This window comes from Citrus sinensis, chromosome 6, assembly GCF_022201045.2.
Source record: "Citrus sinensis cultivar Valencia sweet orange chromosome 6, DVS_A1.0, whole genome shotgun sequence".
NCBI lineage: Eukaryota > Viridiplantae > Streptophyta > Magnoliopsida > Sapindales > Rutaceae > Citrus > Citrus sinensis.
In genome coordinates this window covers 21,682,786-21,710,147 of record NC_068561.1, presented here as the reverse complement: position 1 = coordinate 21,710,147, position 27,362 = coordinate 21,682,786, and the positions used below count along the sequence as shown (strand labels likewise).

The window sequence follows — 27,362 nt, the reverse complement described above, 5'->3', positions numbered from 1 at the left end:
AATCCATATGACAACGACACACAAAAGGTCACCATCTCAAATCTCCAGTTCTAGCATTCTGATTGCTCGATTACCCTTAGCTTCGTGCTTAAGTATTTGACTAACACGTCTCAAAAAAAAAAAAAAAGTATTTGACTAACCCCATCACTTCAACCCTTCAACTGTGCGCTAACTCCGGTTAATTAACTCCCACCCCAGGACCAAAATACGTATACAAGAGTTTTAAAAAAAAAAATTCTTAAAAAAACACCGAGAAATTATAAATAACAACAATTTTATATTCACACTTATATATATATATATAAGTCATCCCAAAAATATTAATTTAAAAATTAAACTCTCTCCGATGATTGGGTATCATTTTAAGGATCAAGCTACGGTGTAACTGTAGTATTATACCACAATTGCATCCAGCCGTTAGATGCACTTAGATTAATGGGTCCACTGGCATCCAACGGCTGAATACAATTGTGGTACGGTACCATAATTGCACCACATGTTTCCCCTCATTTTAAATTATTATGTACATTATATATAGTCACTTGTTAAATCAAAGAATATTATTTTTTGTTATTAAATAATGGTAAATTTTTATTGAATTTTTTCATAATAAATCTTTGAAAACTTTAATGCTAACAAAATCTCGTAGATTTTTATATCATCATTAATATTAAAAAAATTACACCAACCAATAAAATGACGTGTAAGTGTCACATTAAAATAAAGAATCGTAAACTTTAGCATTTAGAAAATAATCTATAATTTTAGCTAAAAAAATTAAAAGAATTTTCTCCCAAAAATAAAGATAAAAATTGCAGTAATTCTATAAAAAAAAAATTTCCGGAATTCCATGTCATTCGGCAAATTTGTAATTTTGTGACAATAATAATAATTAATTAATAAAAAAAAGCAATTAAAAATGAATATACAAACCCCGCGCCAAAAAAACCAGGCCAGACAGAATCACGGCTGACAAAAATATCTAACCCACGTGTGGAGCCCAACTGCCTCCCTCAGAACCAGAACTTTGAGTTTTCCATTCACCTGGCGTAACTGCCAGGAAACAACCTAACTGATAATATAAGTCGGTTCTCTTACAATTTTGGCCAATTTCTTCTTTTTTTTTTTTTTTTTTGTGCACAACTGAAAAATCAAAATGCCACTTTTTAACACCAACAACAGTGGTAACACAGTAACGGTGGCCGTAGAAGAAGACGAAGGCGAAGGCCCCCTTCGTCACCGCCTTTGCTCTAGATTTTTCCAGTCCACTTTGTCGGTTAAACCCCTCGCCTTCTTAAACCCTTATTATTATATTCACCATCCCCTTAATCACATCCAACTATCCCCATTATTCATTTCTCCAATACACCGTTCTTTCTCCAAATTAATTAATTAATGGACAAAAAGGAACAAAATTACCCGAAATCCCCGCCAAATACTACTGTTATTACTTCTGCTATTACTTCTTCCTTGCCTGAGGCGACGCCGTTGTCAATGGAAACCATTGCTTTTCCCACCACTGTGGAGGAGTTGGAAGCATTCTCGTCTTTTGCAACGACTCCAGCTGCTGATGTCCCTCAGCCCCTGGAGTGTCTGCACGGGAACCCAATTCCGCCGTTTCTGTCCAAGACTTTTGATCTCGTGGACGACACGTCGCTTGATCCCATCATCTCTTGGGGTTCGACCGGAGAGAGCTTCGTGGTGTGGGACCCTCTGGAGTTTTCCAGGCTGATTCTGCCGCGCAATTTCAAGCACAACAATTTCTCGAGTTTTGTCAGGCAGCTTAATACTTATGTGGGTATTATTTGCAGTAAGGCAGCCTTTATTATTGGCTGCTGTCTTTTCTTTGTAAATCTTGTGTTTTCTCTTTCTTGTTTCTTGTTGTATATTATTGTTTTCATTTTTTTTTGTTTTTGTTTGTACTGTTAACTGATGTTTATTCTGTAATTGGATTTGATGTACTTACAGACAGAGGCTGATGTTGTAATATATCAGGACTTGTAATGCAACTTGTTGGATACTGAAATGGGGTGTAAATATTGATATCAATTGTTGTAAACAAATTTTGTAAGGGAAAATTTATTTAATTACATAACTACTCATTTGAATGCTTTTGAATTTATTATCTGTCTTGCGGTTTGTACAGGTTACTTTCATTGATTTGTCATTTATATACTGTAGTTATGTATCTAGTATGAAATAGACAAGAAATAACGATGGTTTCTACTTTATTAGCTCATGTTTAGTTGAGGTTTTAAACTTCTTTCTACCTTTTCCCTCAAAGCAGTGAGTAATCGAGTGGGCAGTTCAGACTTGTGCAGATAGAAGTTGAGTTTCTGGTTTAACATTTTTGTTATCTGGCATGTTATGACATCTCTCTACTTACCTGATGATGAAAATGGTTTTCTGATATACAGATCATCTTTGTGGTGCGTTTCTGCTTCTTCTTTGCTTGATAATTGATATACAGAGTATCACGTGAATCACTCCATTAATTTTTTATCTGATGGACTTAGATATCATTTGAATCAATACATTAATGTTTTTTGTTTTTGTGAAGCTTTATTTCTTCTGGTTCATTCTTGAATCTCTTTGGGTACTGTATTCAGGGGTTCCGCAAGATTGATACTGATAGGTGGGAATTTGCAAATGAAGCTTTCCAGCGAGGGAGGAGGCATCTTTTGAAGAACATTCGGAGGCGAAAGTCGCCTCAATCTCAACAGATTGGAACCTTTATTGGGCCTTTTTCTGAAGCAGAAAAATCTGGGGTGCAAGGTGACATAGAGCAGCTGAGGAAGGAGAGAGGTATGTTGATGCAGGAAGTTGTCGAACTGCACCAACAGCATCGTGGGACAGCTAGCCATATGGAAGCAATCAATCAGAGGATTCACGCAGCAGAGCAGAGGCAGAAGCAGATGGTTTCGTTTTTGGCCAAGTTGCTCCAGAATCCAGCCTTTTTAGCCCGTCTTAAGCAGAAGAAGGAACAAGGAGAGATTGGTTCATCTAGGATGAAGAGGAAGTTTGTCAAACACCAGCCACATGAACTGGGTAAATCAGATTCATCCGTGGAAGGGCAGATTGTGAAGTACAGACCTGATTGGGGAAACCTCACCATACCTAATGTTGTCCCAGAATCACATCATGTTCCTGTCGAACGGTCTCCCGATTATCTCCTAGATGGTATGGTAGGCATTGGATCAGGTAGAGAAGATATGCCATTTCAATTTGAAAATGTGGCTTCGGTTGACCTAGCAGTTTCAGATGAGTTGGCTGCACCCGGAGGATTTACCAAAGCCCCAGAGCAGATGGGAGAAGGGGCTTCAAGCTCGGGAATAAAAGATCCTCATTTTAAAGAGAAGAATGTAATGAGCCCACAGCAAGAAGTTAGATCGGAGTGCTTTGTCTCTTTCCCTCAGGATTTGATGAAAGAGAACATTCATGACATCTCATCTCCAGGGATAGAATGCATTGCTACACAAGAGGATATATGGAACTTGGGATTTGATGCCACTGCTGGTATGTCTAGTTCTAGCAATGAGTTATTGGGTAATCTTTCCACCTCTGATGTGCCAGATTTGGGAATGTCTGGTGGGTTATCCGATATCTGGGATTTAAGTTCCTTACAAGCAGCAGGAGGTTCAAGCATTGATCTTTGGTCAGCTGATGAACCCCCTTTTGTTGACCCTGAGAGTCAAGCTAGCCCAAAAGAAGATGATAGGCCTAAGGACATGGATCCATAGGGCTCTATTTCTTTGAGAGTTGCAGCCCTTCTGGATCTGAGTTAGTTTTAGTGGGAGGATATTGAATTGGACACTTCATTTATGAACTTATTGAATGAAACTCCAGCTCTCATTCTTTTTTATTATCAAATTTCATCACCTTTTTTTTTTAAGTTTGAATATCCATTGAAAGTTCTGTTCGTTCAATATGTGCTAATTCTTGTGGATTTTATAATTGATGACAAAGTTGTTTTTAGTATCTTATCTATTGTTTTCGGTTTGCATGTTTTTCTTTCTAACGGATACTTGAGTTATGAATTCTGCAGGTGTATCTCCTGAGCGGGAGCAGTACTCCTTTGGGTCTATGGCATATTATGAATCACCCCTACAGTAACAGTGGTAAGTTATGACAACTTGGGTTTCCAATTTTATGTCATCTGTGGTTGGGTTCTATTTAATGTCCATTTTTGTTCCCTTAAAAATTGACTGATTCTTACTTTTGGATATTGCAATACTAGCCCAGTTGGAAGCTCTTCTTGTCTTTCTATTGATCTTATTTGTATAGGATTTGAACTAGTTTGGTATCACCTTTGTCAACCTAGGTATCATCCTTTATCCACAGCAACCTATACTAATACGAGGGCTTGAGCGCAATGGCTTTCTTTAATAAGGGCTCACTCTAAGCAGAGCTTGCTGCTTTTTAATCTTGATAGAAGTAGGTGTTCCCTCTATATGACGTACAATTATTTTCTCCATGTACAAACGATGATGAGTTAGGGCAGCCTTCCACTCCTTTCTAGTCATTGGATAGTCAGTTTTGACAGGTCGATTGACCCCTATTGTGTATTTGAGGATCAGTCCTATTTAAGTGGATGGGAGGTAATCAAGTGAACTAAGCTGGAGGGGAGTGATTCATTTTGTTGTGATGCGTTAGTACCTTGTGATTATGATCTGGGACAAGTTTAAAATTGTTGGCCACTGTATAAATTTTTATGATCTATAGAGCATTCATATCCATTCTTAAGTTTACCTTGAACTTCTATATGCCTTGGTTTTGGCATTAGTGTATCTATTTCTTAACCTCAAATAGTTTCTATAGGGATAACGATATGGCTAACTTGAATTCATATATCCTGATTGCAGATGTGGCTGATTTCCTCATGCTTTATCATACTTATTGGTAGTGTCGATGATGTTAACTAGTTATGATCTACCAACCGAGTTTAAAGGCACTACACGCTTATTGATTTGCGTTTCTTCTAGTTAGGGTCCTTCTCATTCCTGCTTCTTTGTCTAATGTTTGTTGGTACAAGAAAACTGTTTGTGAAAAGAGGAGTCACCACTCTTCTTTTCTCTCTTTTTTCCATTAGTTTTAGCAGACATATTCGATTGCCTCAATCTATATTAGAGAGAACATCAGAAGTTAGCTGTGGTGGCTTATGCTCTGGACTGGTATTATCTGAATGCAAGTCGAATCCAGTTCTACATCCTGCATCTATTTGTACTTTATACAATTTAAAGGACTGCATCTATTTGTGTCAAGAGGAATCGTATATGCTGTACAGAGGTGTATAAAAATTCGCCAGAACCATCCGATATAGTGTTGGTGTATCCGGCTTATCCTCGTTTGTACCAATTACTATTAACCAATATATTTTTTGTGTGCGACTTGTGTACATAAATGCATAATTTCTCCGCATTTTGCTTTTTCCATCCGCTTTCGGGTTGTTGCTTGTGCCGTAAAATATAAAATCTCAAACAAGTTTCTGAATTCGCCACAACCACCCTACAAGTATCGATTGGAAAATATTGAAAATAAGCAGATTAATCTTTTTATTCAGACTGGCGCATACGCCACAGGAAATTTTACAAATGGCACATAAGAGTACATTCTTTGCGAGAGATACACCCCTTCTGACCAGGAATGTATAAATCTTTCGGCTCCACAAAGCATTCAATTGGTGAAAGGTGCGATATTTAGTTATTTACCCAATTGAGTAATTTGACGTAATATAACAAAAGAAATTTCGCAAAGAAAGACTTGTGCTATTTTGCTACCGTCAAAATTCTTTTGCGGACAATTTGATTCTTTTATGTTACCATGTATATCTTGCCCAGTGACAGACTATTTTTTAGTCGGGAAATTCAATATAAATTTATTCATTTTCCACCTATAAATGTTTGTTAGGATGGATATTAGTATTTATTATTTAGTAAGAAGGCATATACTTTTTTAGGTGCGGCGATTAAAAGTCTCACCTTTAATTTTTTTTTTCTTTATTTCGTAGAGTTGGATTATTAACACCCCTCTAATCTCCTCGTGAGACCTTATTTTCAGTTATATTTATTTTATTTTTTAAAATGTCTTTTTTTTTAAAATAAACCTCTAATTTTTCATTTAATTTTTTATTATTAAGCTCAAAGTAGTATTGTGTTAATTTTCATTTCTATTGCAATCTTATTATTACCGTACGCACAAATTAAAAAGTTTTATAGGTAGTGAATTTTTGAAAGTTAATCATTCGCTTAAATTACGCATATTTTACATTATAATTTCAAAGCAATCTTAAGGAGTAAAAAAATTTAATCAATAAGAAATATAAAAAAAAATAGATTATTCTAAATTTGTAAAATTTATTTTAGTTATAAGGGAAATGACAAGGAATTTTTTTTTTAAAAAAAGATTGATTATGAATGTAATTTGTTGGGGAAAAGAAAAGTCTATGTGTATTTGATCTTATTTGTCTTTGACTATAATTTTATTTGAAGTGGGTTTTTATAACGATAATAAGGGGGTGCCGTCCCTGTACTCTTTTTTGAATTATTTCTAGTAGACTTGAACATATCCCATAAGCTCAAGTTGTTATGTTTATAACAACACATTTTGCAAAGGATTTTCTTTTTATGATGATGTATTCATTTTTTCAACATTGATAACGGGGTTGTTGTTAACCCTTAGATTTAAATGTTTAATATGTATCATTCTTTTTAATACAGTGGATAAATAATGTATCATTCTTTTAATACAGTGGATAAATAAATAATTAATTAAAAAGTAATATGTATCATTTAGGTTGCAGATAGATGTAGATTTTTTTTAATTAATTGATAAAAATTTTCTATACTACTAAAAAAGTTGAATAATCTTTCCTATTAGTTATGATATGACAATTCTCTTTGGTACTCTTTTCAGGAAAAAAATACATATAATTATTGTATATAAAAAATATTATTGGTGTATTTTAGATTTGTTTTCCTTTAGTTACTTGCTACAGTATTGTATCTGCCGAAATTACAAACGAAATGGTTATAAAAAATTATAGATCACTGTCTGTGACTATAAGTTTACTCTAGAGAATGTCGTCCAAGCTCCCTTCGGCTTCAACATTTCAACTTCAATCAACATTAATCACTTTCCTATGTCAATATTATTGGATGTAATTCTTTTTTTAAAAAAAAATTGTCACCATTAATTAGTATCATAAAAGTAATTACTCTAAATAGCATAAATTTTATAATTACAATTAAACAAGATCAACAAAATAATCTTTTATGATTCATAAACTAAAGACAACTAAGAATATATGTTAGATTTAACTCTTATGATCAACAAAGTGATATTGGAAAATAAAATGAAAATAAGCTTCTGAAACTTAAATTGTATGAGACTTAAACAATTTCCTACTATGTGAGAATATTAAATGTAACATAAACCATAATTTCATGGTATCTGTGCTTATGCTAAATGGGTCTCAAAGGTAATATATTATATATTGATACAATTTATGACATTCATTTAAATGTGCGTACTTAGTTGTTCTATTTATTTGTGTCATGCCATAAATAAATCTTGTAATTGCAACTTATTTATATGATTTGTTTTAGATAAATCTATTATATGTCATATCTTACATACTTAATAGTAATATTTTTTTGAAACATTTATGTTAAAAAAATTAACAACATTGTAAAATTTAAAAGAGGGTTAAAAAGTACTTTTTAAATAAAATAGCATTCAAGTAAAATTATTTCAAATTATAAAGGTGGTTAGTTATTTTATAAAAATTATCCACATCTTAAGCTGTTAGAATATTTATTACATAATTTTCATTTTTTATTTTTACAAAACTATTGTGCATTGTTGATTATATATTTACTACATTATTGATGCCATAAAAACGTTGCGTCACCTTATAAAACATCCTATTATTGGATGTGATTAGACAAAAAGTGGGGGAAAGAAAATAATCGGGTGAAAGCCCAACCCAATACATGAAACTATGGAGCCCACGTGCCAAATCCAAACAAAATCCATATGAACTGGCCACTGTGGCTCTTCCGGAAATTAAAAAGATATTGGTACCTTTCGCTATAATAAAAAGTTAAACGAGAGCAGCTGCCTCTCCTTCATTCATCCCTAAATTGAACCAATAAAACAAAACCAAAAACGCAAAATCCCATCCTCTTCTTTCCTTTTACTCTCCAAATCCTCACTGCTAGTTACACTTCGAATTCCAATCCTGCCCTTCCTCCAAACCCAAATTCACATGCAAGCCCTTATGTCTCTGTAATATTTATTTATGGATTTATTTATTTTTTCCAATTCTCTTCTAAGCATTATTTTTTAGGGTTTAATCTGGATTCTTTCTGTACTTGTAAAGCTAGCTTTAGTTTTTTTTCTTATTATTGTATTTATAGCTTTTTATTTGCATTGAATTCATTCCTCTCTTATGTAATAATGAAAGTGATCATAAAGTGAGCCAACGATTTAGATGATTTAGGGTTAGGGTTAGTGTCTTTTTTATATTTTATTGTAATTCAATGGAAATGGAGAATCCGCGTAGACCGTTTGATAGATCGAGAGAACACGGTCTGGTGAAAAAACCGCGATTAACTGAGGATCCGACTCGGCCATTTACTCAGAGATCAGCTTTAGCAGCTGCAGCTCCGAGATATAACAGTGCAACTAGAGACTCTGACGTGGAGGAGCGAGGCGGTGGCGCGTATCAGCCACAGCAACCGCACCATGAGCTGGTGAGCCAGTACAAGAAAGCCCTAGCTGAGCTGACTTTCAATTCGAAGCCGATAATAACGAATTTGACTATAATTGCCGGTGAGAATGTTCATGCTGCGAAAGCAATCGCAGCCACCATCTGCGCTAACATTCTTGAGGTGATTACCCAGTTTAATTGTTATTTCAATTTATTTGTAAAAAGAAAAAATAAGCTTATTGGAATAATAAGGAAAAAGGCAAATAGTGGTGTGGCGTTTGGCTTGTTTTATTTGGTCAAGTAGTTGTGAATGTAAATTAGGAATGGAATGCTTCAGGGTTGTATAGAAAATGCTTGTTTTGAATTTGGAGTTTACAGTATCTTAAGAAATTTAAAGCTTTTGAAGTTCATTCTCGTTTGCTAATAAATCAAGTGCTTTTTGGGGTTTGTATCCAGAGTATGAGGATGTGTTGAAAGTGGTTGGCAATGTTTGGACTTGTAACTGATGGATTGTGTAAAAGATGCAAACCAGGTTAACCCGTTTGAAATCCACTGAACAAGTTATCCGCAGCCATATATTTCAGCAATGTGATGTGTGATCATTCCACCTGTGTATTAGTCCACTGTACTTTAATTGTACCAGACATTGAGAAGTTTCCGCGGGGCTTTTTTTTTTTTTTTTTTTTTGAGTTTGCATGCAAGGACATCCAACTTTTCCATGAGTGGATTTTGTATCATGTGAGTTGCTGCAGGTTTGGAACCTGACAAATTTATCACACTAACTTTAAACTTACCCCAGAGAACAATCTGTTTAATTCCTCTGTTCTTTGTTGTTTCTTCTTAGTTGTTTCCTCGAAGTAATGGACCATGAAGTCTCACTGTGCTTCTACATATGTTCTGATTCTGTGAATATGTGAAGTGAATATAGAAGCTATTTTTCTTTTAGTACTTGCACTGTACTTTTATGTTTTGGTATAGTTTTTCCAGCTTTTTAAGGTTCATTCCTATTCTTGCAGTATAAAGGCAAGATTTAGTTCATGCTTAAGATGTACAAACATGTCTATCATAATTATGTGCTGCTGTTATATAATCACTGCAAATGTAGCAAGTTGTTTTTTGATGTTGTAGAAATAGCCCACAGATAGTCTGTCAGAAGCAGAAGCCAGAACTTATAGATGGCTTTGATGGCAGGACCTTAAGTCTACTCATTTCTTTTGGAGGTTGATGATGGTGCTTCCAATGTAAATTATGTGGGACTGGCAGAAGGATGTCCTGTGGGGAAAAACTATTAATCTTATGTTAAATGGTTGTTAGAAAAAGGTTGTTCACTTTCAATTGAAGAAACTGGAATGAGATAGCTGCTTTGCTGGGAGAAACCGAAACAACAGATCATACTTTGAAACATTTAGGCTATAATGAATTCAGTTACAGGGGAAATGAAGTTGGAAACGACTATTGTGCTGGACAGAAAGGAACCTTTGACTCTGCTTTGTAAATCCCTATTTTGAAGCTATGTTTTGGGAATAGAGTGTTTCAAAGAATGCCTGTTTTGATAGTATTTCATCAACATGTTATAAGCAGTGCAACCCTTTCGTCCTATTATTGACGAAACTTTTGTTTGTTTATGCTAATTTTGCAAGTCTGAAACATCAAACGTCTACTAATACTATGGTTCTGGTTAATCATTTTTTGAATAGCATTGCTTTTTAAGTGGATGCTGTTAGTTTTTTGCAGAGTGAATAACTTTCTATAATTTTATTTTCCTCCTATTTGGGAATTCTGATTTTTGCTTTTGTAAAACCCTAGTTTTGCCAGTTATTTGTTTTGAAGAAATACTGTGGCATATCATATCTAATCATTAAAATCGACTTGCAGGTTCCCAGTGATCAAAAGCTGCCATCGCTGTATCTCTTAGACAGTATTGTAAAGAATATCGCGAGCGATTACATAAAATATTTTGCTGCCAGACTACCTGAGGTCAGACTTATATTTCTGTATCAGCCTCCAGTTATCAGATGCATCTCCCTCATTAATGACTTGCTTCATTTAAAAGTTATGTTAATTAGAATAGTCTTCAAAGAACTGCGTTATAAATTTCAATTTGGCTTTTATCAATGAAAATTGCTTGCTTATCAGGAAAGTTATCTTATTGGTCATTTTTATTTCATCACTGACTAATAGGCACCTCTTAGTGAATTTTTTCACCTTAAAACGTGTCAATTATATGTTTATTTGCTATTTTGCTATTTGGAACTCCATTTGTATTTCTTGGTAGTTGCCAATTTGTATTTCTGCAATTCTAGGTTTTCTGCAAGGCTTATAGGCAGGTTGATGCTGCTGTCCGTTCAAGTATGCGACATCTTTTTGGAACCTGGAAAGGAGTTTTTCCTCCCATGACTCTTCAAATCATTGAGAAAGAACTTGGCTTCACTTCTGTGGTCAATGGCTCATCTTCAGGAGCTACAACGTCCAGGCACGATTCACAATCACAGCGCCCACCGCATAGCATTCATGTAAATCCCAAGTATCTGGAAAGGCAGCGTCTTCAGCAGACAAGTAGGGTAAGTGGAACTGAAAAATCAATTATTTTACATGTGGAATCGTGTAATGTTTTGAATTTTTAAGTGTAATCCTCTTGTTCCGGACCATATCCATGCGGTTCCCCCTGTATCTGCTCTTAAAGTTTCATAAACTATGAGAAAACAAAAGGTTGTCGATGGTCACTCTGAATCACTTGTATGAATACTGATAAAATTGATTTATAGGGTTCACATGTCACGACTACTAGTCAGATTTAAAATTAAAAAAAAAAAGAAAAAAATTGAAAATGTTTTGTTTTGGTCTCTTAGTTCAGGTGGATCACTTATTGTGAATTTCTAGACATCTGTTAAAGTTTTGATGTGTGATCATGTGCCAACCACATTGAAGGGGGGAATTTTCCTAACTCATGGATGCTATTATCTCCTGTTAATGTGTATTACTATATTTTACGGGATCTTTTCCTTTTTCCCCTTTTTCATTTCCATAGGCAAAAGGATTGGTTAATGACATGAATGGGGCTGTGGCTAGCTCAACTGTAGATGCTGAGAGGCCGGATAGAGCATCTAGTATGAGTGCTAGCAGGCCATGGGTGGATCCTACGGTCAAAATGCAGGTGAACTTATCACTTGATGTTTCTTTGTCTCTTTCCAATGTGCAATCATTTCCATTTTCACGGCTCTATTATATGGTTAACTTGTTGGAGCGTTCAGCATTCTCAGAGGGATGCACTAAGTGAGCCTATTCATGAGAAAAATATTGGTGGAGCATATGGTGACTATGATTATGGTTCTGAACTTTCTCGAAGTTCTGGCTTGGGAAGCGGAAGAACCACTGGAAGGGTTAGTGATCAAGGATATGAGAAACCTTGGTATGGAAGTGGTAGCAATATCTCAGAGACAATAGCTGGCCAAAGGAATGGTTTTAATAAGAAGCAAGGATTTCCAAATTACTCAGCATCCAAATCTGCAAATGCTGCTGCGCATCTACAGCAAGTTCAGAGCATTCCAAAAAGTAGCAGCAGTGGCTTGTCCAGCTGGAAAAATTCTGAGGAAGAAGAGTTCATGTGGGATATGCATCCTAGAACATCAGATCATGATGCAGCCAATATTTCTAAGAATTCAAGGAAAGATCATTTGGCTGTGGATGGTCCTGAGAAATTGGTAATTCTGATTACTAAGATTTTGGAATACCTTTTCTAACTCTCGAACTGATTCCTTTAATTTAAATATCAATTTAATGGTGAATAAAAATAATTCCAAGATACATATTGGAGGCGGATGATAATATTTGAAGTTCCTTTCTGTGATTGCCTTCTTCGATTGCACTGTTTGGTATTAGACATACAATCACCATGCAGTGGGTTGTGTATGTAATAACTTGGGATTGATGTAATGCCCTCAGCTTTCAGTAACTTAAATTTATCTAAGAATTTGTATATCATGAATATTCAGTGTTATGTGTCAATATGTTGGTAAGATATCTACCGAGAAAGCTATTTCACTCTGTGATCTGGGGCTTACGTAAGTCTATTTAATTTGGTTGAGGGGAATAAGAATGTATAAGGTTCATCTAATTGTTTAATTTCTTTATATTTTCTCTGAAATGATGCCCTGCTCTGAACCATTTATTACACAAGTTATAACTTATTTTTCTAGTTTGCTGATCTACACTATTCACTGCAGGAGTTGGACAATCACCTCCGAAAGCCACAAGGCATACATGATGTTAGCTCAAGTTTTGATATAGAAACATCCTCTGATTCACTTTCCACCGAACAGAAAGACCAAGCTGCTTACAGACACCAGATGCCATCGCCCTGGCAATTGAAGGAGGCGGATGGGCTGATTGCTGCGACACTTGGTGGGTTTCCTGCAAGTTCGAGTTCTTCTCTGGCCAGGACGGGAGGTCATCCGCCAGTGGGGTCATCCCATATTGGGACCTCAGGTTTTGGGACTTTGGCAAGTTCCGCATCAGGGTCTACTGGATCCTTAGCAACACAAAGGTTTCAATCTGCACCAGCTGGATCACCATCTGGGCACTCACCCATGCACCATCATTCTCCATCACCTTCAGTTCCAGCACATCATCCCCGTCAAAACATGCAAAATTGTACAGACCGGGACTATCCACATGCTCAGCCTCTGTCCCGTCCTGATTTGAAAACATCTTCATTCCCAGGACTTGTAAGCAGTGGTCCTCGTGGCCACTCTACTAAAGACTTGCCTTCTATCCTGCATCCCAATAGCCAGCTTGGTAACTTGCACAAAGTTCAACCCCAAGACTTGAAGGGTTCATCTCCTGCGGTGACTTCATTTCAGCTAAACTGCCAGTCTCAAAAGCCTCTTCTCCCTCAAGTTTCTAATTTTGGGGCACCCTCTTCTAAGGAAGCTGTATCTGACCATTCGAATCCTCTTGATGCAGAAGGTTTAGGTCAATCGGGCACAAGTAGTTTGTTGGCTTCTGTGTTGAAGAGTGGTATTCTTAATAGTTCAATCACTGATGGCCTAGCTAATCGGGCTTTGAGGGAAGTGGGGCAAATCCCATTACAGTTAGATATTCAGCCCCCTCTACCGAGTGGTCCTCCCCCTTCACTGTTAACTTCTTCAGGTGCCAGAGTTGGGTCAGGATCTTCATCAGGTCCTTCCCAGGAAGACCCACCAGCAACAATGACTGGTTCTCAGAGAAAGGTAGAACAACCTCCTTTGCCACCTGGTCCACCACCATCATCTCTTGCTAGTAGTACTTCACCAAAAGTTTCGAGTGTTGAAAGTAAGACTTCGAACCCAATTTCAAACCTATTGAGCACCTTAGTTGCGAAGGGTCTGATATCTGCATCAAAGACTGAGCCACCATCTCACACCACACCCCAGGTAACCAGTCGGATGCAGAACGAGAGCCCTGGCATTTCTTCGAGTAGTCCTGCAGCAGTTTCTTCTGTTCCAAATTTGTTACCCATTCCGCCATCATCCACTGTGGATGAGACTTCTTTACCAGCACCTGCTGGTGAAAGTTCTTTTGCCTTATCAGAATCCACAACAGTGGAAACACAGAATCTCATAGGATTGAAGTTCAAGCCGGATGTAATCCGAGAATTCCATGAATCTGTGATTAAGAGACTGTTTGATGGCTTTCCACATTTGTGCAGCATATGTGGCCTTCGCCTTAAACTCCAAGAACAGCTTGATAGACATTTGGAATGGCATGCTTTGAGAAAGCCTGGCCTAGATGATGTAGATAAGGTCTCAAGGAGATGGTATGCCAACTCAGATGATTGGGTTGCTGGAAAGGCAGGTCTTCCCCTGGGACTTGAGTCTATCAGTTGCATGGAAGATTCTGGAAAGACGATAGATGAAGGGGAGCCAATGGTGCCTGCAGATGATAATCAATGTGCATGTGTTATGTGTGGTGAGCTATTTGAAGACTGTTACAATCAGGCAAGGGGTGAATGGATGTTCAAGGCAGCAGTATACATGATGATTCCATCAGGGAATGGTGAGGTAGGAACGACAAATGAAAGTTCTGCCAAGGGTCCAATTGTTCATGGAAATTGTATATCAGAGAATTCAGTTCATGACTTGAGAGTGATCAGTAAAGTTAAAGTGGTAAGATATTGAATTTTAAGAATAACCGTCAATATGTCTGGTGCATGCATGCACTTGTTTTAGGATATGTCCTATCATTTAGTGTGTCAAATGTTCAGCTGTCAATATATTTTTTTAAAAGTTTTTCCTTTTATCATCATCTGATGGCACATTTAACTTCTTGGTAGGAAAAGGATGCATAATATACCAAGGTGAGAGAGATTGTGGAAGTGCCATTGCCTAAGCTTTCAGGTTTACTTTACATAACTTAAAAACATGCATGGTCCTTTCATGCTAATTTTGTTAAGCCCTAAATGGTGCCAAGAACATCTACTAGTTTTTCTGCTTTTTCTTTTTCCTTAATTCATAGTCTGATGAAAGTACATATCAATGGCAATGCCAAATATTTTGCTCCTCATTTGTTCTTTAATTTGGTTGATGTGGTGTTTTTATTAAAATTGTTTTTGACTTTGCCAAAGCGGGCTGCACTTCATCCCACCATTTAAGGTTGGTTAGCCATAAGAGGAAAAGCACTCTGATCCACATCCATTCAGCTATGGTTCAAGAGTTGCGGATGGGGAACCTGTGTATCTTAAAATATAATGTAAAATGTAATGTAATTCGCATCTTTATTTGTTTCTTTATGTTCCAATTTGGTTGTGTGGACTTGGCTTGGTTAGCGGAGCATTGTTTCTTGATTTACTTTGTACCGAACACTATAGTGGATTATGTTATTTTATCCTTTGCAACTTGAGAGTAAACATTTTCTTATTTCTCTTTTTCGCCCGCGGATGAACTCTAAGCAACTTTATATGCAAGCAGCATTGTTCCACCAAATACAAAATCTAGCATGCTTGATGTTCCCTTGCATATTTGTCAATCTTTTGCTCGTTCAAGATTTGTTTGTACAGAAGGATGTTACTTAGCCATCAACGCTGACAATGACGTTGAAAAAAAAAATGGCAAGCTTCTGTATTTTGAGTGAAACCTTGAGGATTTGTATTGCTCCAGTGGTTCGCCAGACTAGAGTGTCGTTCAATCTAATGGGTGGTTGAATATATTATTGATTGACCTTCCAGCCTTCCAGAAGTGTTTCGGTTTCTCTCTCTAATAATACAATCTCTGCAAATATTTATCGGATGAGTTCCCATATGTAGAAGAAACTATTTGTATAAAATAATTGCAATCACACTCGTATAAATAACACCGTAGTCAATTATGAAACGGTTATTTACAATTATGAAAACAAACAACACATCTAAGTCTTTATTGAACCCTATTACATATGGTTTGGCCGTTCTTCTATTACTACTATTAGAAGAAGTTTGAGCATAACATAGTATTATTATTATTATTATTATTATTTTGTTGCGCTTCTGGATAACTCCTAAGGCTTATGGTGCTGGGTGTAAATATAATCCAAGTGAGCTTCTGCTGTCATCCTCCTCTTCAGGCATTCCTCATCATTCTCACTACACTCCTCTGACCCCATCGGCTGCCCAAAACAAATTTACCCAAATACCATATCAGTAACCAAAAAAAAAAAAAAAAAAAAAAGACAGAGAGACACAGAGAGAGCAGAATTTTCAAAGAACATATATTAGTTTACACAAATCTTACATTCACAAGGTCTTGTTTAACCCCTTTGAAAGTGCTTATATGAGTAATCCCATCAGCCTTCACCACCATTTCACCTGTTAAAATTAACGAATTTCAGCTGATCAAAATTATGGAACTTATCTTCTAATAAACGAAAAGCAAAACAAATCCAAAATACATCATGAATCAGGAATAATCAGCCACCTTGGTTTTGTGCGAAGGGACGTGCAGAAATCGACTTTGAATAGGACAAAAGAAGAAGAGCAAAGAGGAGAGAGTTGAGGAAGACATTATTAACACTCTGCTTCTTCATATTGCTTTTGGTTGGGCTGTTTTGTTGTGTATCAACTGGAAGATGGTGGATTGGTGGGGGGGATCGTATAAATAGGCACGAGATGAAAGTGAGCCAAAGGCCAAAGTGGCTGCTGCTGCCCTAAAGGCTCATATGTAGTCAGTGTAGACTCCTATGATGGCAGTTGCAAGTTCAACTTTGTTTCTTTCTTGGACTTGGTGTTCCAGTTGGACCCCACCAACTTTCAATCTCTCCTCTCGTGCTCTCCACTAACTACTTATCGTATTCGGTGATGATAAGAGTGAATAAGTGCACAGTTTTCGTTTTATGGATTGATGATCGGGAACTTTCATCCAGGTTCTTCATGTTTCATCTAAATACAAATCTGTCTCTCTTGTTCTGAAAATCGTTATATATGCCTCCAAATTACAGTTTTAGAAGACTACTAGTTAGATTTTGCAAGTCAGAACCTACTCACTTGGGTTCCATATAGTTCTTATGGTTAAATCACTATTTTCGTGAGGTCGTTTGGTTTATTTAAATCTCTAACTAGTTAAAATGATAAAATCTCTCGTGTGAAAATAAGATGTTTAATATTTAAACTCTACTCATATGATTGGGGAGGGATGGGGTTGCTATTAAATTAAATAATAAAAAATATATATCAAAAAAAGATTGGCAAGTAAAAATAAGAATGGGAAATAAGAATCAAAATGAGCTATATTATGAGAATCAAGATTGGAATTAGCAGCATTTTTATTGATGTGTTTAATTTCTTTAAGAATTAGAATTTATTGTTTTAAGTTATTAAAATATTAGTAGTTAATTGTTATTTTTATTATTTAAAAAATATTGTTAATAATAAAAATAAACAACAACAAGAAGAAGAAGAAGAAGGAATAGGAACTTTAAATATTTTAACTGAGGGAAAAAGTGAAATTATGAAATTTAGGTAAGGTAGAACAATTAGTTTAAGGAATAGGAACTTTATTCCGAATCCGAAATCAAGTTTTCATTTCTTAATCCCATAAGTAAGTGGACTCCACATGTTTCATTCGATTTTCTCCTTCTATTTTAACAATTAAACATCATCAATCACTCCTATTTTAGATTTTGATTCTGCAATTCTCACAAGTAAACACACAATTAGCTTAATTTTTGTTTGGGAATAAACAATTTAATTGGTTTGGCCTCATGTAATGCAATTGTATAAGGGTTTACGAGATGAATTTTACAACGTCAGAAATTTAATATTATTTTGACCAAATATATGGAGTGGTAATGATATTATCCATATATCATGAGTCATGAGAAAGTAACTATGAGTGTCAATCGCTTGACATCGTCAAAGCTGGAACAAAGTAAGGCGTGAGCAAAACAAAGCAAAATCAAAGAAAGAGATCCTTTCAATCTTTAACTTTGCCTTCTGTATATGGTAAGAAGCTTCAGCCTTCAATTAGTTAAGGGGCTGAATTGCTGTCTGCCGATAGTAGCCTGAACCTGATGCTCTATCTCTCCCCGATAATTTATGTCTAACGCACTCATTTTTTTTAAAAAAATTACATTATTTTAATAAATTTAAAAACATAACAAAATAAAAAAATTAGTCAATTAAATTCTCCTTTTTGAAATTTCAAAAAAAAAAAAAAAAAAAGAGTAACGTGAATATTTTATTTCTGAAATGGAGTGTGTTTACCTCAAAATCATGAGGGGAGATATCATCAGGCACCAGCCCCCATTAGTTTAATAATTTCAGGAAATTCCGTGTAGAAAAAGTGTAACCACAGGTCGCGATGTTTTGATATCAGAATCGTGTCGTGGACGGTCGTTTCACAAGCGTCAACAAGTCAACATGCGGACTGCTTCTTGCCGACAGCTGTTACCCACTGATTCAATTCTTTTTTCCGTGCAATATGTGTTGTGTTGGTGTGTGTGTTTCATTTTACTCAATTTTTCTATTTGCTCTATTTTTAATGTGAATGCTTTGACACTCTTCTCCATGTCAAAATCACTTTGACATTTTTTTTTTTTAGTTGTTAGTATGCTCACACCCATTTATGCGCAACTTCTTGGACACGAGACAATGCTAGAGTGAGATCCTAGTGTAATTGTGTTTCGATTATAAATTGACTCTAGTTATCTTACATGATGATGTGTGAAACATGATACTTCCGCAACTGTTTGATGAGAATTTAACAGTTATGAAAATAATATAATTTTATTATTTTATATTCTCACAACCGTTGAATTTTCATTAAACAGCTGTATAAGAGTCACGTTTTCTTACATTATCATGTAAGACAATAAGCTCCTTATAAATTATCAAAAGATTTCTTTCACCGCTTCCTCATTTACAGCTTTCGTAATATTTCTTTATTCGCTTGAAATCGAAATGTATTTATATTTTAAAAAAATTATTGGTTGTTTTACATTAACAAAAGGTATTATAAAAGCTGTAAAGAATTAAAATTATAAATATTAGGAGCAAAATGAAAATGTCCCGTTTGAATTTTTTTTTTCTCTTGAAACGAAATTAAAAGAATTTTGTAGAATAATGTTGAATCTTCAAAAGTGTATCATATCAATATGGAAAAATAACACTCAGAACTTCATTGAGTTAAAAATAGGTAACTAAATTCCTATTGTTTTAAAAACGAATATATTCAATTAACAGCGGCAGATCTAAAAGAATAATTTATCGGGATCTAAATTAGATAACAATAAAAATTAAAAAATAAAACTTTGAATGTATAAAATATTTGTTGATACATTTATAATTATTCTCGACGCATTTTCATATTTTGAAAATATCATGCAATAAACGGATTATCAATATTATTAAATATATCATTTTCTACATAAAAAATTAAATTATTATTCATGCATCTGGTTCCAAAGATGATTCTTCACAAATTCTGTTATCTCTACTATTACTATAGAAACTAGAAAAATTAATTCTATTTTTTAGAATAAAAAAATATTTTGTGTAATAGGTTATTATTATTTTTAATTGAAATATATACTTATATAATTCTCAAAATTTAAATTTTATCAAAGACCTCTGAAATTGACTTTGTGGCACTAGAAAAGATTTTTATTTTATTTTATCCAGAAGGGGCTACAGCCCCCACAGTCACATGCTGCATCCGCTATCAGTAGTCAGTTTCTTCACCAAAATACATAAAGTACACAAACGAAAGGACGTATGGACTTCTCTTTTTCTAAAATGGTGGGGATATAATAATTCATTTCTGAAATAGTAAGAGGCTAACTACCCATTGAAATGGAATTTTAAAAGTCAAATATCTTTTTATTTATTAATTTTCTGTAATTTACTATTATAAGTATCACTTCATTTGAAATGAAATTTAAGGACCAATATTGAGTACGTAATACTATGGTATTGGCGTGATCGGCTGATTAGTCAAGTTCGATAAGCAAAGGGACCAGACGATTAGGACTGAAATAGGACAAATCAGATCATGTTAGCCAGAATTGTATACTTGTGAAAGAAATCCACTCAATCATTTAAAATGTGGCATTGACAACTCTTTTGATAAGAAATTAAGGAAAAGGAAAAACAAAAAAAAAAAATTAGGACATCCGAGTGAATATAATTACGTACTCGCCATTCTCCTCCCTTTCACATGCGTCATGCATGCATGAAATTACGTAAGAGAGAACTACTTTTTTTGGGGTTTTTTATTATTATTTTTCTCTTTTTCTTTTCCAAGGTATCATAATATACGACAACATCAAAATGCATGTAATAAAGAGGGTACGTAGGTTTTGATTTGTGAAACAATTCTACACGTGAACATTGAAATTTTGAAACTCATCATATATCCAGACATGTAATCTCAATAATGATCTAATTTTAATCAAAAGTTGAAGTAAGTGGAGGTAGTAGGTGGAATATTTTGCACTGATAAACATGAAACATGCCCCACATGGGACATTTTATTCCACTTAGGAATTTACTGTGTCAAAAGCTTAATCTCAATTATTGAATCCGATTACCCAATAATGGATGTCGACTTGCTTTACATTTCTATACTATTTTGCTAATAATAACCAATTTCGAATACCTTTCACTATAGTTTTTTAAACACGATCACTGGGGAAAGACTGTCTTATTTCTCCTTTAAATATATATATACACGAGGGAAAAACATGTGCTCTTTAATTTTACGTGACTTGGATGGCGTTGTAACAAGATTAATTTCACATTCACACGTGTCTAAATGACTGAATGAGGTTAGGAATGAGTGCACTAATTACATTTAAAATAAGTGGGGGGGTGAATTGAAATAATTGTATAAGACTCTTTTATGTCTTTTCGTCATATTATCTCATTCATACGTAATATCAAAATTTGCTACTGTGTTTTTCTGATGAGATTATCACTTATGGCTTGCAAAAACCAAAGTGATTCTGAAGGATTTTGTGGTCCGATGGTGGACGTTTTGACTGAATCTAGTCTGGGTATTGTACACGTGTTCTATTTTTATTTGGGTTGGTTAGTTCAAAAAAGGCTAAGAGAAAAATCAATATCCACCACACTTGGCATGTGCCCACGCCTTACACATCAGTCTCAAGGGAGATGTGATTCGTGGGATTGAAATCACATTGAATAATTCAAATTTTTTTTATCTACAGAGGAATAAAATTAGCAAGAGGTTGAGATGGCCGAGTTGGTCTAAGGCGCCAGATTAAGGTTCTGGTCCGAAAGGGCGTGGGTTCAAATCCCACTCTCAACATTTATTTACGTTTGGTTTTTTTTTTTTTTGGCAATCCTTGTAATGGGGTATGATCGATTTGTCGTTTTAATTTGACATCAAATGAAAAGGAAGCTACAAGCCAAAATAGATTTCAAAAAACATATCTTGGAAATAGATTTTGATCTTTAAAAACAGTGTCAAGTACGAAATGACATCAACATTTAGCAATCTGTCGTGTTTTTTAGGTTTGGAATTGATTCAGTGGAAGATGGAAAATGGAATCGAGAAAAAGGGAGAAAGAATTACTTTAATCACGTGAAATGTGTCAATAAAGTATTTAACGTGGATTCATTTTCAATAAACGACTTGACGTTGATTTGTACAATTTTGTCATCTGGATTGTTCAGTTTCGGTTACGAAGATTGGGCTCAATTGCAGAGAGGTCCAAGAAACAATTGGGCCTGCCCCATTTATTAACAAACAAAGAGATAGCGAAAGTCCAATTAAATATAAGGTAGTTTTAGTAGGATTTGTATAATTTGTTATTATTGTATTTTTTTTTTTCCCAAACATATCATATCATTTCATGCAGACATGCTAGTTTTGCTCTACAAACTAATCTATTATTGAGATAATTTGCAGGACCTGTCTATGTTACAGATTCGGTAACAAACATCTCCCGTCATCCCACCATCCGATTTTCTTTTGTTTAGTTTCTCACTCCACATCCAACCACATCCAACGGCTGATGCTGCAGTCTGTAGCTTACAGATTCTGTAACGTAGTTTTGTCCTAATTTGCATATGTAATGTGTAGTATTAACTAAAATCAAGTACAAGTTTGACTTCCATTAAACTGGTAAAGCCATTTTAAAACTATTTTTCAGCTCAAAATACATCACCTGATAACCTAATTAAATTGACTAAGCTTGAGATTAATACTTTGCAGAAAACCAGAAAAAAAAAATTGAAAAACTGCTTCTAGATAACATAAAATAAAGAGTCCTATCAACTGCTCCAAGTGAGAATCCATGCGCAGTCAAACGGCTCACAGGCTCCACTATTTCAGTCAATAATTAATTAATAATAATATAAAGCTCATAAGCTCTGTGTATTGTCTGAAGTTCCGTGTGGAATCAAGAGCTCTGTAACTAAAAATATGCAAGAGAGTCCATGTATCTAGATTCTAGAACAAAGAGTGAGAGGAGGAAATTGACCAGTCGCACCGCACGTGTTCACATGACGTTTATAAATTTTGTGCGTCTCTCTCTTTTCCATTTTATAAATTAAACCGACGCTGTCGTCTGCAGGTTTACCCGTTCAGAAGCTTCTCTAAGCCAGGTTTTTAAAATTATTTTGTTTCCGTTTTTTTCTCATAGCATCAAATAGACAAATAGGGTTTTAGTCAATTTTTTATAGTGAACCCTGAACCATATTGATTTTGTTTCTATAAGATTATTCAAATAGGGATTTGGTTGCAGTTGACAACATTATGGAACAAATTAAAAAGAATAATTAATTGATTTCAAAGATCCAATTTAGGATTGCTTACCATTGTTTGAGACATGTAACGCTGTTTGGTGGCAACTTGCACTATAATTTATGTGGCTGTCTACCGTTTTGCACTATAATTAAAGGATGTGTCAGCACGTTCACAAGAACAAAGAAAGAATCAAATGACTACAATAAAGGACGTGCCAGCAAAGGGTCAATTTTTTTTTTTAAATAAATAAATAAATAACAAAAATTACTATTATTATTATTACTGCATCCGTGCATTCGTAATCAGGTGTACAAGGCTTGAATTAGGGTTATTATAGCACTATTCAGATGTTAGGTGTCCATTTTGCGTTAATTTTGAAAGAAGAAGGAGGCATGAATAAAATATTAATAATTTGCTGTACGTTTCTTGGTTGGTTGTCTGGTCGAGATTTTAAAGTCAACGAACATGCAGATCGATCGATTTCCATAAATGGAAAGCGGCAAGTTGTCTCAATCCCACTCGAAATAGTCAACTCTTAACTTCAATGCAAGGTTACGAGATCCAATTAATTAATTCGTTCAGCTCGAGCATTTCTCTTCAAGTAAATCTACACTTGAGTTTGAAAAACAGTGCCCGAGTTTTGCCGGAATTAAACTACTCAATGGGTAGTTGGGCATTCGTCTTTTTACATTAACGTGGATGGATTGGCTTTGACTAATGCATTTGTGGCTGTTGAATGACCATGTTGCATTGCTTATACTATGTTTCTACCCGTTTTCTCCTTCATTTATAAGCAAATTAAAGCTAGCTTGCCTAACCCCAACAAACATTGCTACATCCACAGAATTTGAAACCACTCGTAAATTCACTCAATGTCATTCGTAAGAAAAAGATTTAACAACTTTGATTGTTAAAAAAGCATTTGATTATGTTTCTAATTAAGTGTTTGTTTCAGATAAATTGCCGCCGGTTGGAGACCTACCAATTTGTAAATTCACAAAGTGCTGTACATAAGCAAAGGGTTAAGTAACTTTGTTTGTCAAAAAGCATTTGATTATGCTTCTAAGTGTTAGATTGTTACATTTTTTTTTTTATTTCTTGTGCTTTTTTATCTTTTGATAAAGCTTTCACTAGTGCAAGGCTTAGACCACCGACCTTGGCCCCAGTAGGTTCACATCTAATCATTAAGATTTGGCTCGAAGTTCATTCATTTTGAGTTAATATTACATTCCAATTAAAGTTTGGCTCTAAATTCACTTTTTTGAAGACTAGTGTCCCTCACATCATATTTCAACCGTTAAAATTTGGATCAAAGTCCACTGCAATGAATATAAATTGCATTTGGGATGAATGTTAAGTTACAAGATTAGACAAAAGGAAATTTCTGATCACATTCTTTTCGGGTGTCTAAATAATATGAACTTTTAATTTTATTCATTAAAGACTCTTATTCGTCGTTTAGAAATTTTTTAAGTTTATCAAAATTCTTTTTAGAATTTTATTTTAAATTTCTATTAAGTAGTATTAAAAAAAAAAAGAAGTCATTGAATAAATGACACTTCTTCCATTAACTTAGAAAACAATTCGAAAGATAAGTGACGTGACCCGCCTCATCAACTCATTTATAGAAACTTCGGGCTTAATTGATCACTTACCAACATGTTAATATTATATAAGTATCGAAACTTAACTATAATATTCTCGTTTATATTATATAAAGCATAATGAGATCTTCCATATCAAATTAAATATCTTCTTGTCCACAATTTCTTACGACAAATGATAAAAGCCATTTTCCGGTCATAAAACCTTGGCTAGATATTTACATTTTCATGTGGCAAGTTTTGAACTTCTCTCAATCCACAATCTCTCTCTTTTCCAATATGAAAAGATCAGCCAACTCGGCGACTCGTCCACATGCAACTCAGTTCCTGATCTTCTTCTTCGTCTTTATAAATTATCTCTGTTCAAGAACTGAAGCCGCCGCCGCCAGGTCAACACAAGAGCTTCTCCTAGGTTTCAAAGCAACACCAAACCCTTCAGTCTCGTCGTTTCAGTCTCTTCTCAACGACACAACTGATACTTTCTCACTGGTGTTCCTCCGAGTCAACTCAAACCAGCTCGCGCTCGCAGTCATCCACTTGCCCTCCTCTAAACCACTCTGGCTAGCTAACTCAACTCAGTTGGCTCCCTGGTCGGACCGCATTGAACTCTCCTTCAATGGCAGTCTTGTAATATCAGGTCCACACTCGAGGGTGTTTTGGTCTACTACTAGGGCAGAAGGTCAGAGGGTTGTGATTCTCAACACCTCGAATTTGCAAATACAGAAACTCGACGACCCTCTCTCCGTTGTCTGGCAAAGTTTTGACTTTCCCACAGATACCCTCGTCGAAAACCAAAATTTCACAAGTACTATGTCTCTTGTTTCATCAAATGGGCTTTATTCGATGCGCCTAGGCAGCAACTTCATCGGTTTGTACGCAAAGTTCAATGATAAGTCAGAGCAAATATATTGGAGGCACAGAGCACTGGAAGCCAAAGCAAATATTGTAGAAGGCAAAGGTCCGATTTACATCCGAGTCAATTCAGACGGGTTTCTGGGTACGTACCAAGTTGGCAATAACGTCCCTGTAGACGTGGAAGCCTTCAACAATTTTCAAAGAAACTCAAGTGGGCTCCTGACGCTCCGGTTGGAACAGGATGGGAATCTTAAAGGGTATTACTGGGACGGCACCAATTGGGTTATAAATTACCAAGCAATCTCTGACGCGTGTCAGTTGCCCAGTCCCTGTGGTTCGTACAGTTTGTGTAAACAGTCCGGTTGCTCTTGTCTGGATAACCGGACGGATCATTCCTCCTCCGGTGAGTGTTTTGCTTCAACTTCGGGTGACTTTTGTAGTGAGGATAAATCCCAATTCCGTGTTTTGCGCAGAAAAGGGGTTGAGTTGCCGTTTAAGGAGTTAATTCGGTATGAAATGACGTCGTATTTGGAGCAATGTGAGGACCTGTGTCAAAATAACTGTAGTTGTTGGGGTGCCTTGTACAATAACGCATCCGGATCCGGGTTTTGTTACATGTTGGATTACCCGATCCAAACCCTGTTGGGCGCAGGTGATGAGAGTAAAGTGGGGTATTTTAAGCTGCGGAAGGATGCAGGGAAGAGAAAGTTGAATACGGGTATTGCCGCTGGGATTGGGATCTTAGGTGGGGCCTTGCTTATCTTGATTGGTGCAATCTTGTTTGGGGGTTACAAGATTTGGACAAGGAGAAGAGCTAATCGGATCTTGGAAGCTGAAGACGGGGTCTCACCCGGACCGTATAAAAATCTCGGGTCGGCTAGTTTTAGGTCCATTGAGATGTGCAGCACTCCTAGATAGATCCTGTGTAATTGCTAGGACTATTTAATTACTATACTTTTATTTAATTAATGTTGTAATGACGTAAGGCATGACATACTTTGGCTACTGAGATTTGACTGACATTGGTTTGAGGATTGGCACCAAGACACTAACCCCTTTGTGTCTGGTCTTGTCTGGTGAGGCAAAAGCCAAATTGAGTTTTCAATTCTTTTTTCTAATATTTTAAGATTGTTTCTGTGTTTGGGTTGAGATGGGGCCGAGGTCAAAGATGATTCAACTGCAATGAGGTTTTTTCTTTTATTATTTTTTATAGCTTGTTATTCTAAAAGAGGACGGGGGACTTGTCGTTTGTGGTGCGGGTGTGTAAACATCTATAGCATTTTAGCGGATTCGGGTTGGATATTTTATTGAATGATGAAATAAACGATTAAATATCTCTAAGTAGCTACTTTGCATGATGTATAGCAAATTAATCTCAAAGTTTATGGTAGCGACACAAAGTTAAAATACTTCAACTAGTGATGTATTATTTATATTTTTTTTTTGTTGCTCGAGCCGACTTATACCAGATTCAATTGGAATAAAAATTAAGGATTGGTAGTTTGTGACTCGATTTGTTTAGTTTGTTAATGTTAATAGGTCAAATTTATGTCACTTGTTATTTAATTGTGTCGAGTCTGGATTTTTAGTTCTCACATACAAATCAATTTATGATATGATTAAGCATTTGATTACTTACATGGTGCTTACTTTTTTTTTTCCATCTAATATAATTATGCTAGGGAAGCAAATCTATTATGTTTTCATGCAGTTGCACTGATTGACATAAACTAAAATTTGATTTGTAGTTGGAATTGGGGACTGCATCAAGTAACGTTAGTTTCTGGTTCAAGCTCCGTTGATTGAGTTGGGATTTATTTCCATGAAATATAAGAGTGGATGCTAGGGAAGCAAATCTATTATGTTTTCATGCAGTTGCACTGATTGACATAAACTAAAATTTGATTTGTAGTTGGAATTGGGGACTGCATCAAGTAACGTTAGTTTCTGGTTCAAGCTCCGTTGATTCATTTGGGA

The 27,362-nt window shown here is 35.5% G+C and overlaps 4 protein-coding genes and 1 non-coding gene across 8 annotated transcripts; 4 read left to right on the top strand and 1 right to left on the bottom strand.

Moving 5' to 3' along the window:
• The first annotated feature begins 985 nt into the window (after positions 1–985).
• LOC102611891 (heat stress transcription factor A-3) lies at positions 986–5,430 on the top strand. 2 transcript variants are annotated; one of them, XM_006481828.4, is made up of 4 exons: positions 988–1,794; positions 2,610–3,516; positions 4,046–4,118; positions 4,863–5,430. In XM_006481828.4, the coding sequence occupies exons 1-3, from the start codon at positions 1,396–1,398 to the stop codon at positions 4,111–4,113; spliced, it is 1,374 nt and encodes a 457-aa protein (XP_006481891.1). In that variant the 5' UTR covers positions 988–1,395; the 3' UTR covers positions 4,114–4,118; positions 4,863–5,430. The 2 variants fall into 2 exon arrangements, with proteins under 2 accessions (XP_006481889.1, XP_006481891.1); XM_006481826.4 differs by having other exon boundaries at positions 986–1,794; positions 2,610–4,118.
• A 2,642-nt stretch (positions 5,431–8,072) lies between these two features.
• Positions 8,073–15,603, top strand: LOC102610910 (polyadenylation and cleavage factor homolog 4). Of its 3 annotated transcripts, XM_006481823.4 has the most exons (8): positions 8,073–8,891; positions 10,586–10,687; positions 11,014–11,271; positions 11,739–11,864; positions 11,962–12,411; positions 12,934–14,853; positions 15,021–15,084; positions 15,312–15,603. In XM_006481823.4, exons 1-7 carry the CDS (start codon positions 8,541–8,543, stop codon positions 15,033–15,035), a joined length of 3,222 nt encoding a protein of 1,073 aa, XP_006481886.1. In that variant the 5' UTR covers positions 8,073–8,540; the 3' UTR covers positions 15,036–15,084; positions 15,312–15,603. The 3 variants fall into 3 exon arrangements, with proteins under 3 accessions (XP_006481886.1, XP_006481887.1, XP_006481885.1); XM_006481824.4 differs by having other exon boundaries at positions 11,971–12,411; positions 15,021–15,603; XM_006481822.4 differs by having other exon boundaries at positions 8,074–8,891; positions 15,021–15,603.
• A 395-nt stretch (positions 15,604–15,998) lies between these two features.
• LOC102611588 (putative phytosulfokines 6) lies at positions 15,999–16,991 on the bottom strand. Its single transcript, XM_006481825.3, has 3 exons — positions 16,636–16,991; positions 16,453–16,526; positions 15,999–16,327 (listed from the first exon to the last, which is right to left on the bottom strand). The coding sequence occupies exons 1-3, from the start codon at positions 16,742–16,744 to the stop codon at positions 16,220–16,222; spliced, it is 291 nt and encodes a 96-aa protein (XP_006481888.1). The 5' UTR covers positions 16,745–16,991; the 3' UTR covers positions 15,999–16,219.
• Positions 16,992–21,402: 4,411 nt separating this feature from the next.
• Positions 21,403–21,483, top strand: TRNAL-AAG (transfer RNA leucine (anticodon AAG)). Its single transcript has one exon. It is a non-coding gene; the product is annotated as a tRNA-Leu (tRNA).
• Positions 21,484–24,604: 3,121 nt separating this feature from the next.
• LOC102610599 (PAN domain-containing protein At5g03700) lies at positions 24,605–26,726 on the top strand. Its single transcript, XM_006481821.4, has one exon. The coding sequence runs from the start codon at positions 24,759–24,761 to the stop codon at positions 26,301–26,303; it is 1,545 nt and encodes a 514-aa protein (XP_006481884.1). The 5' UTR covers positions 24,605–24,758; the 3' UTR covers positions 26,304–26,726.
• The last annotated feature ends 636 nt before the right edge of the window (positions 26,727–27,362 follow it).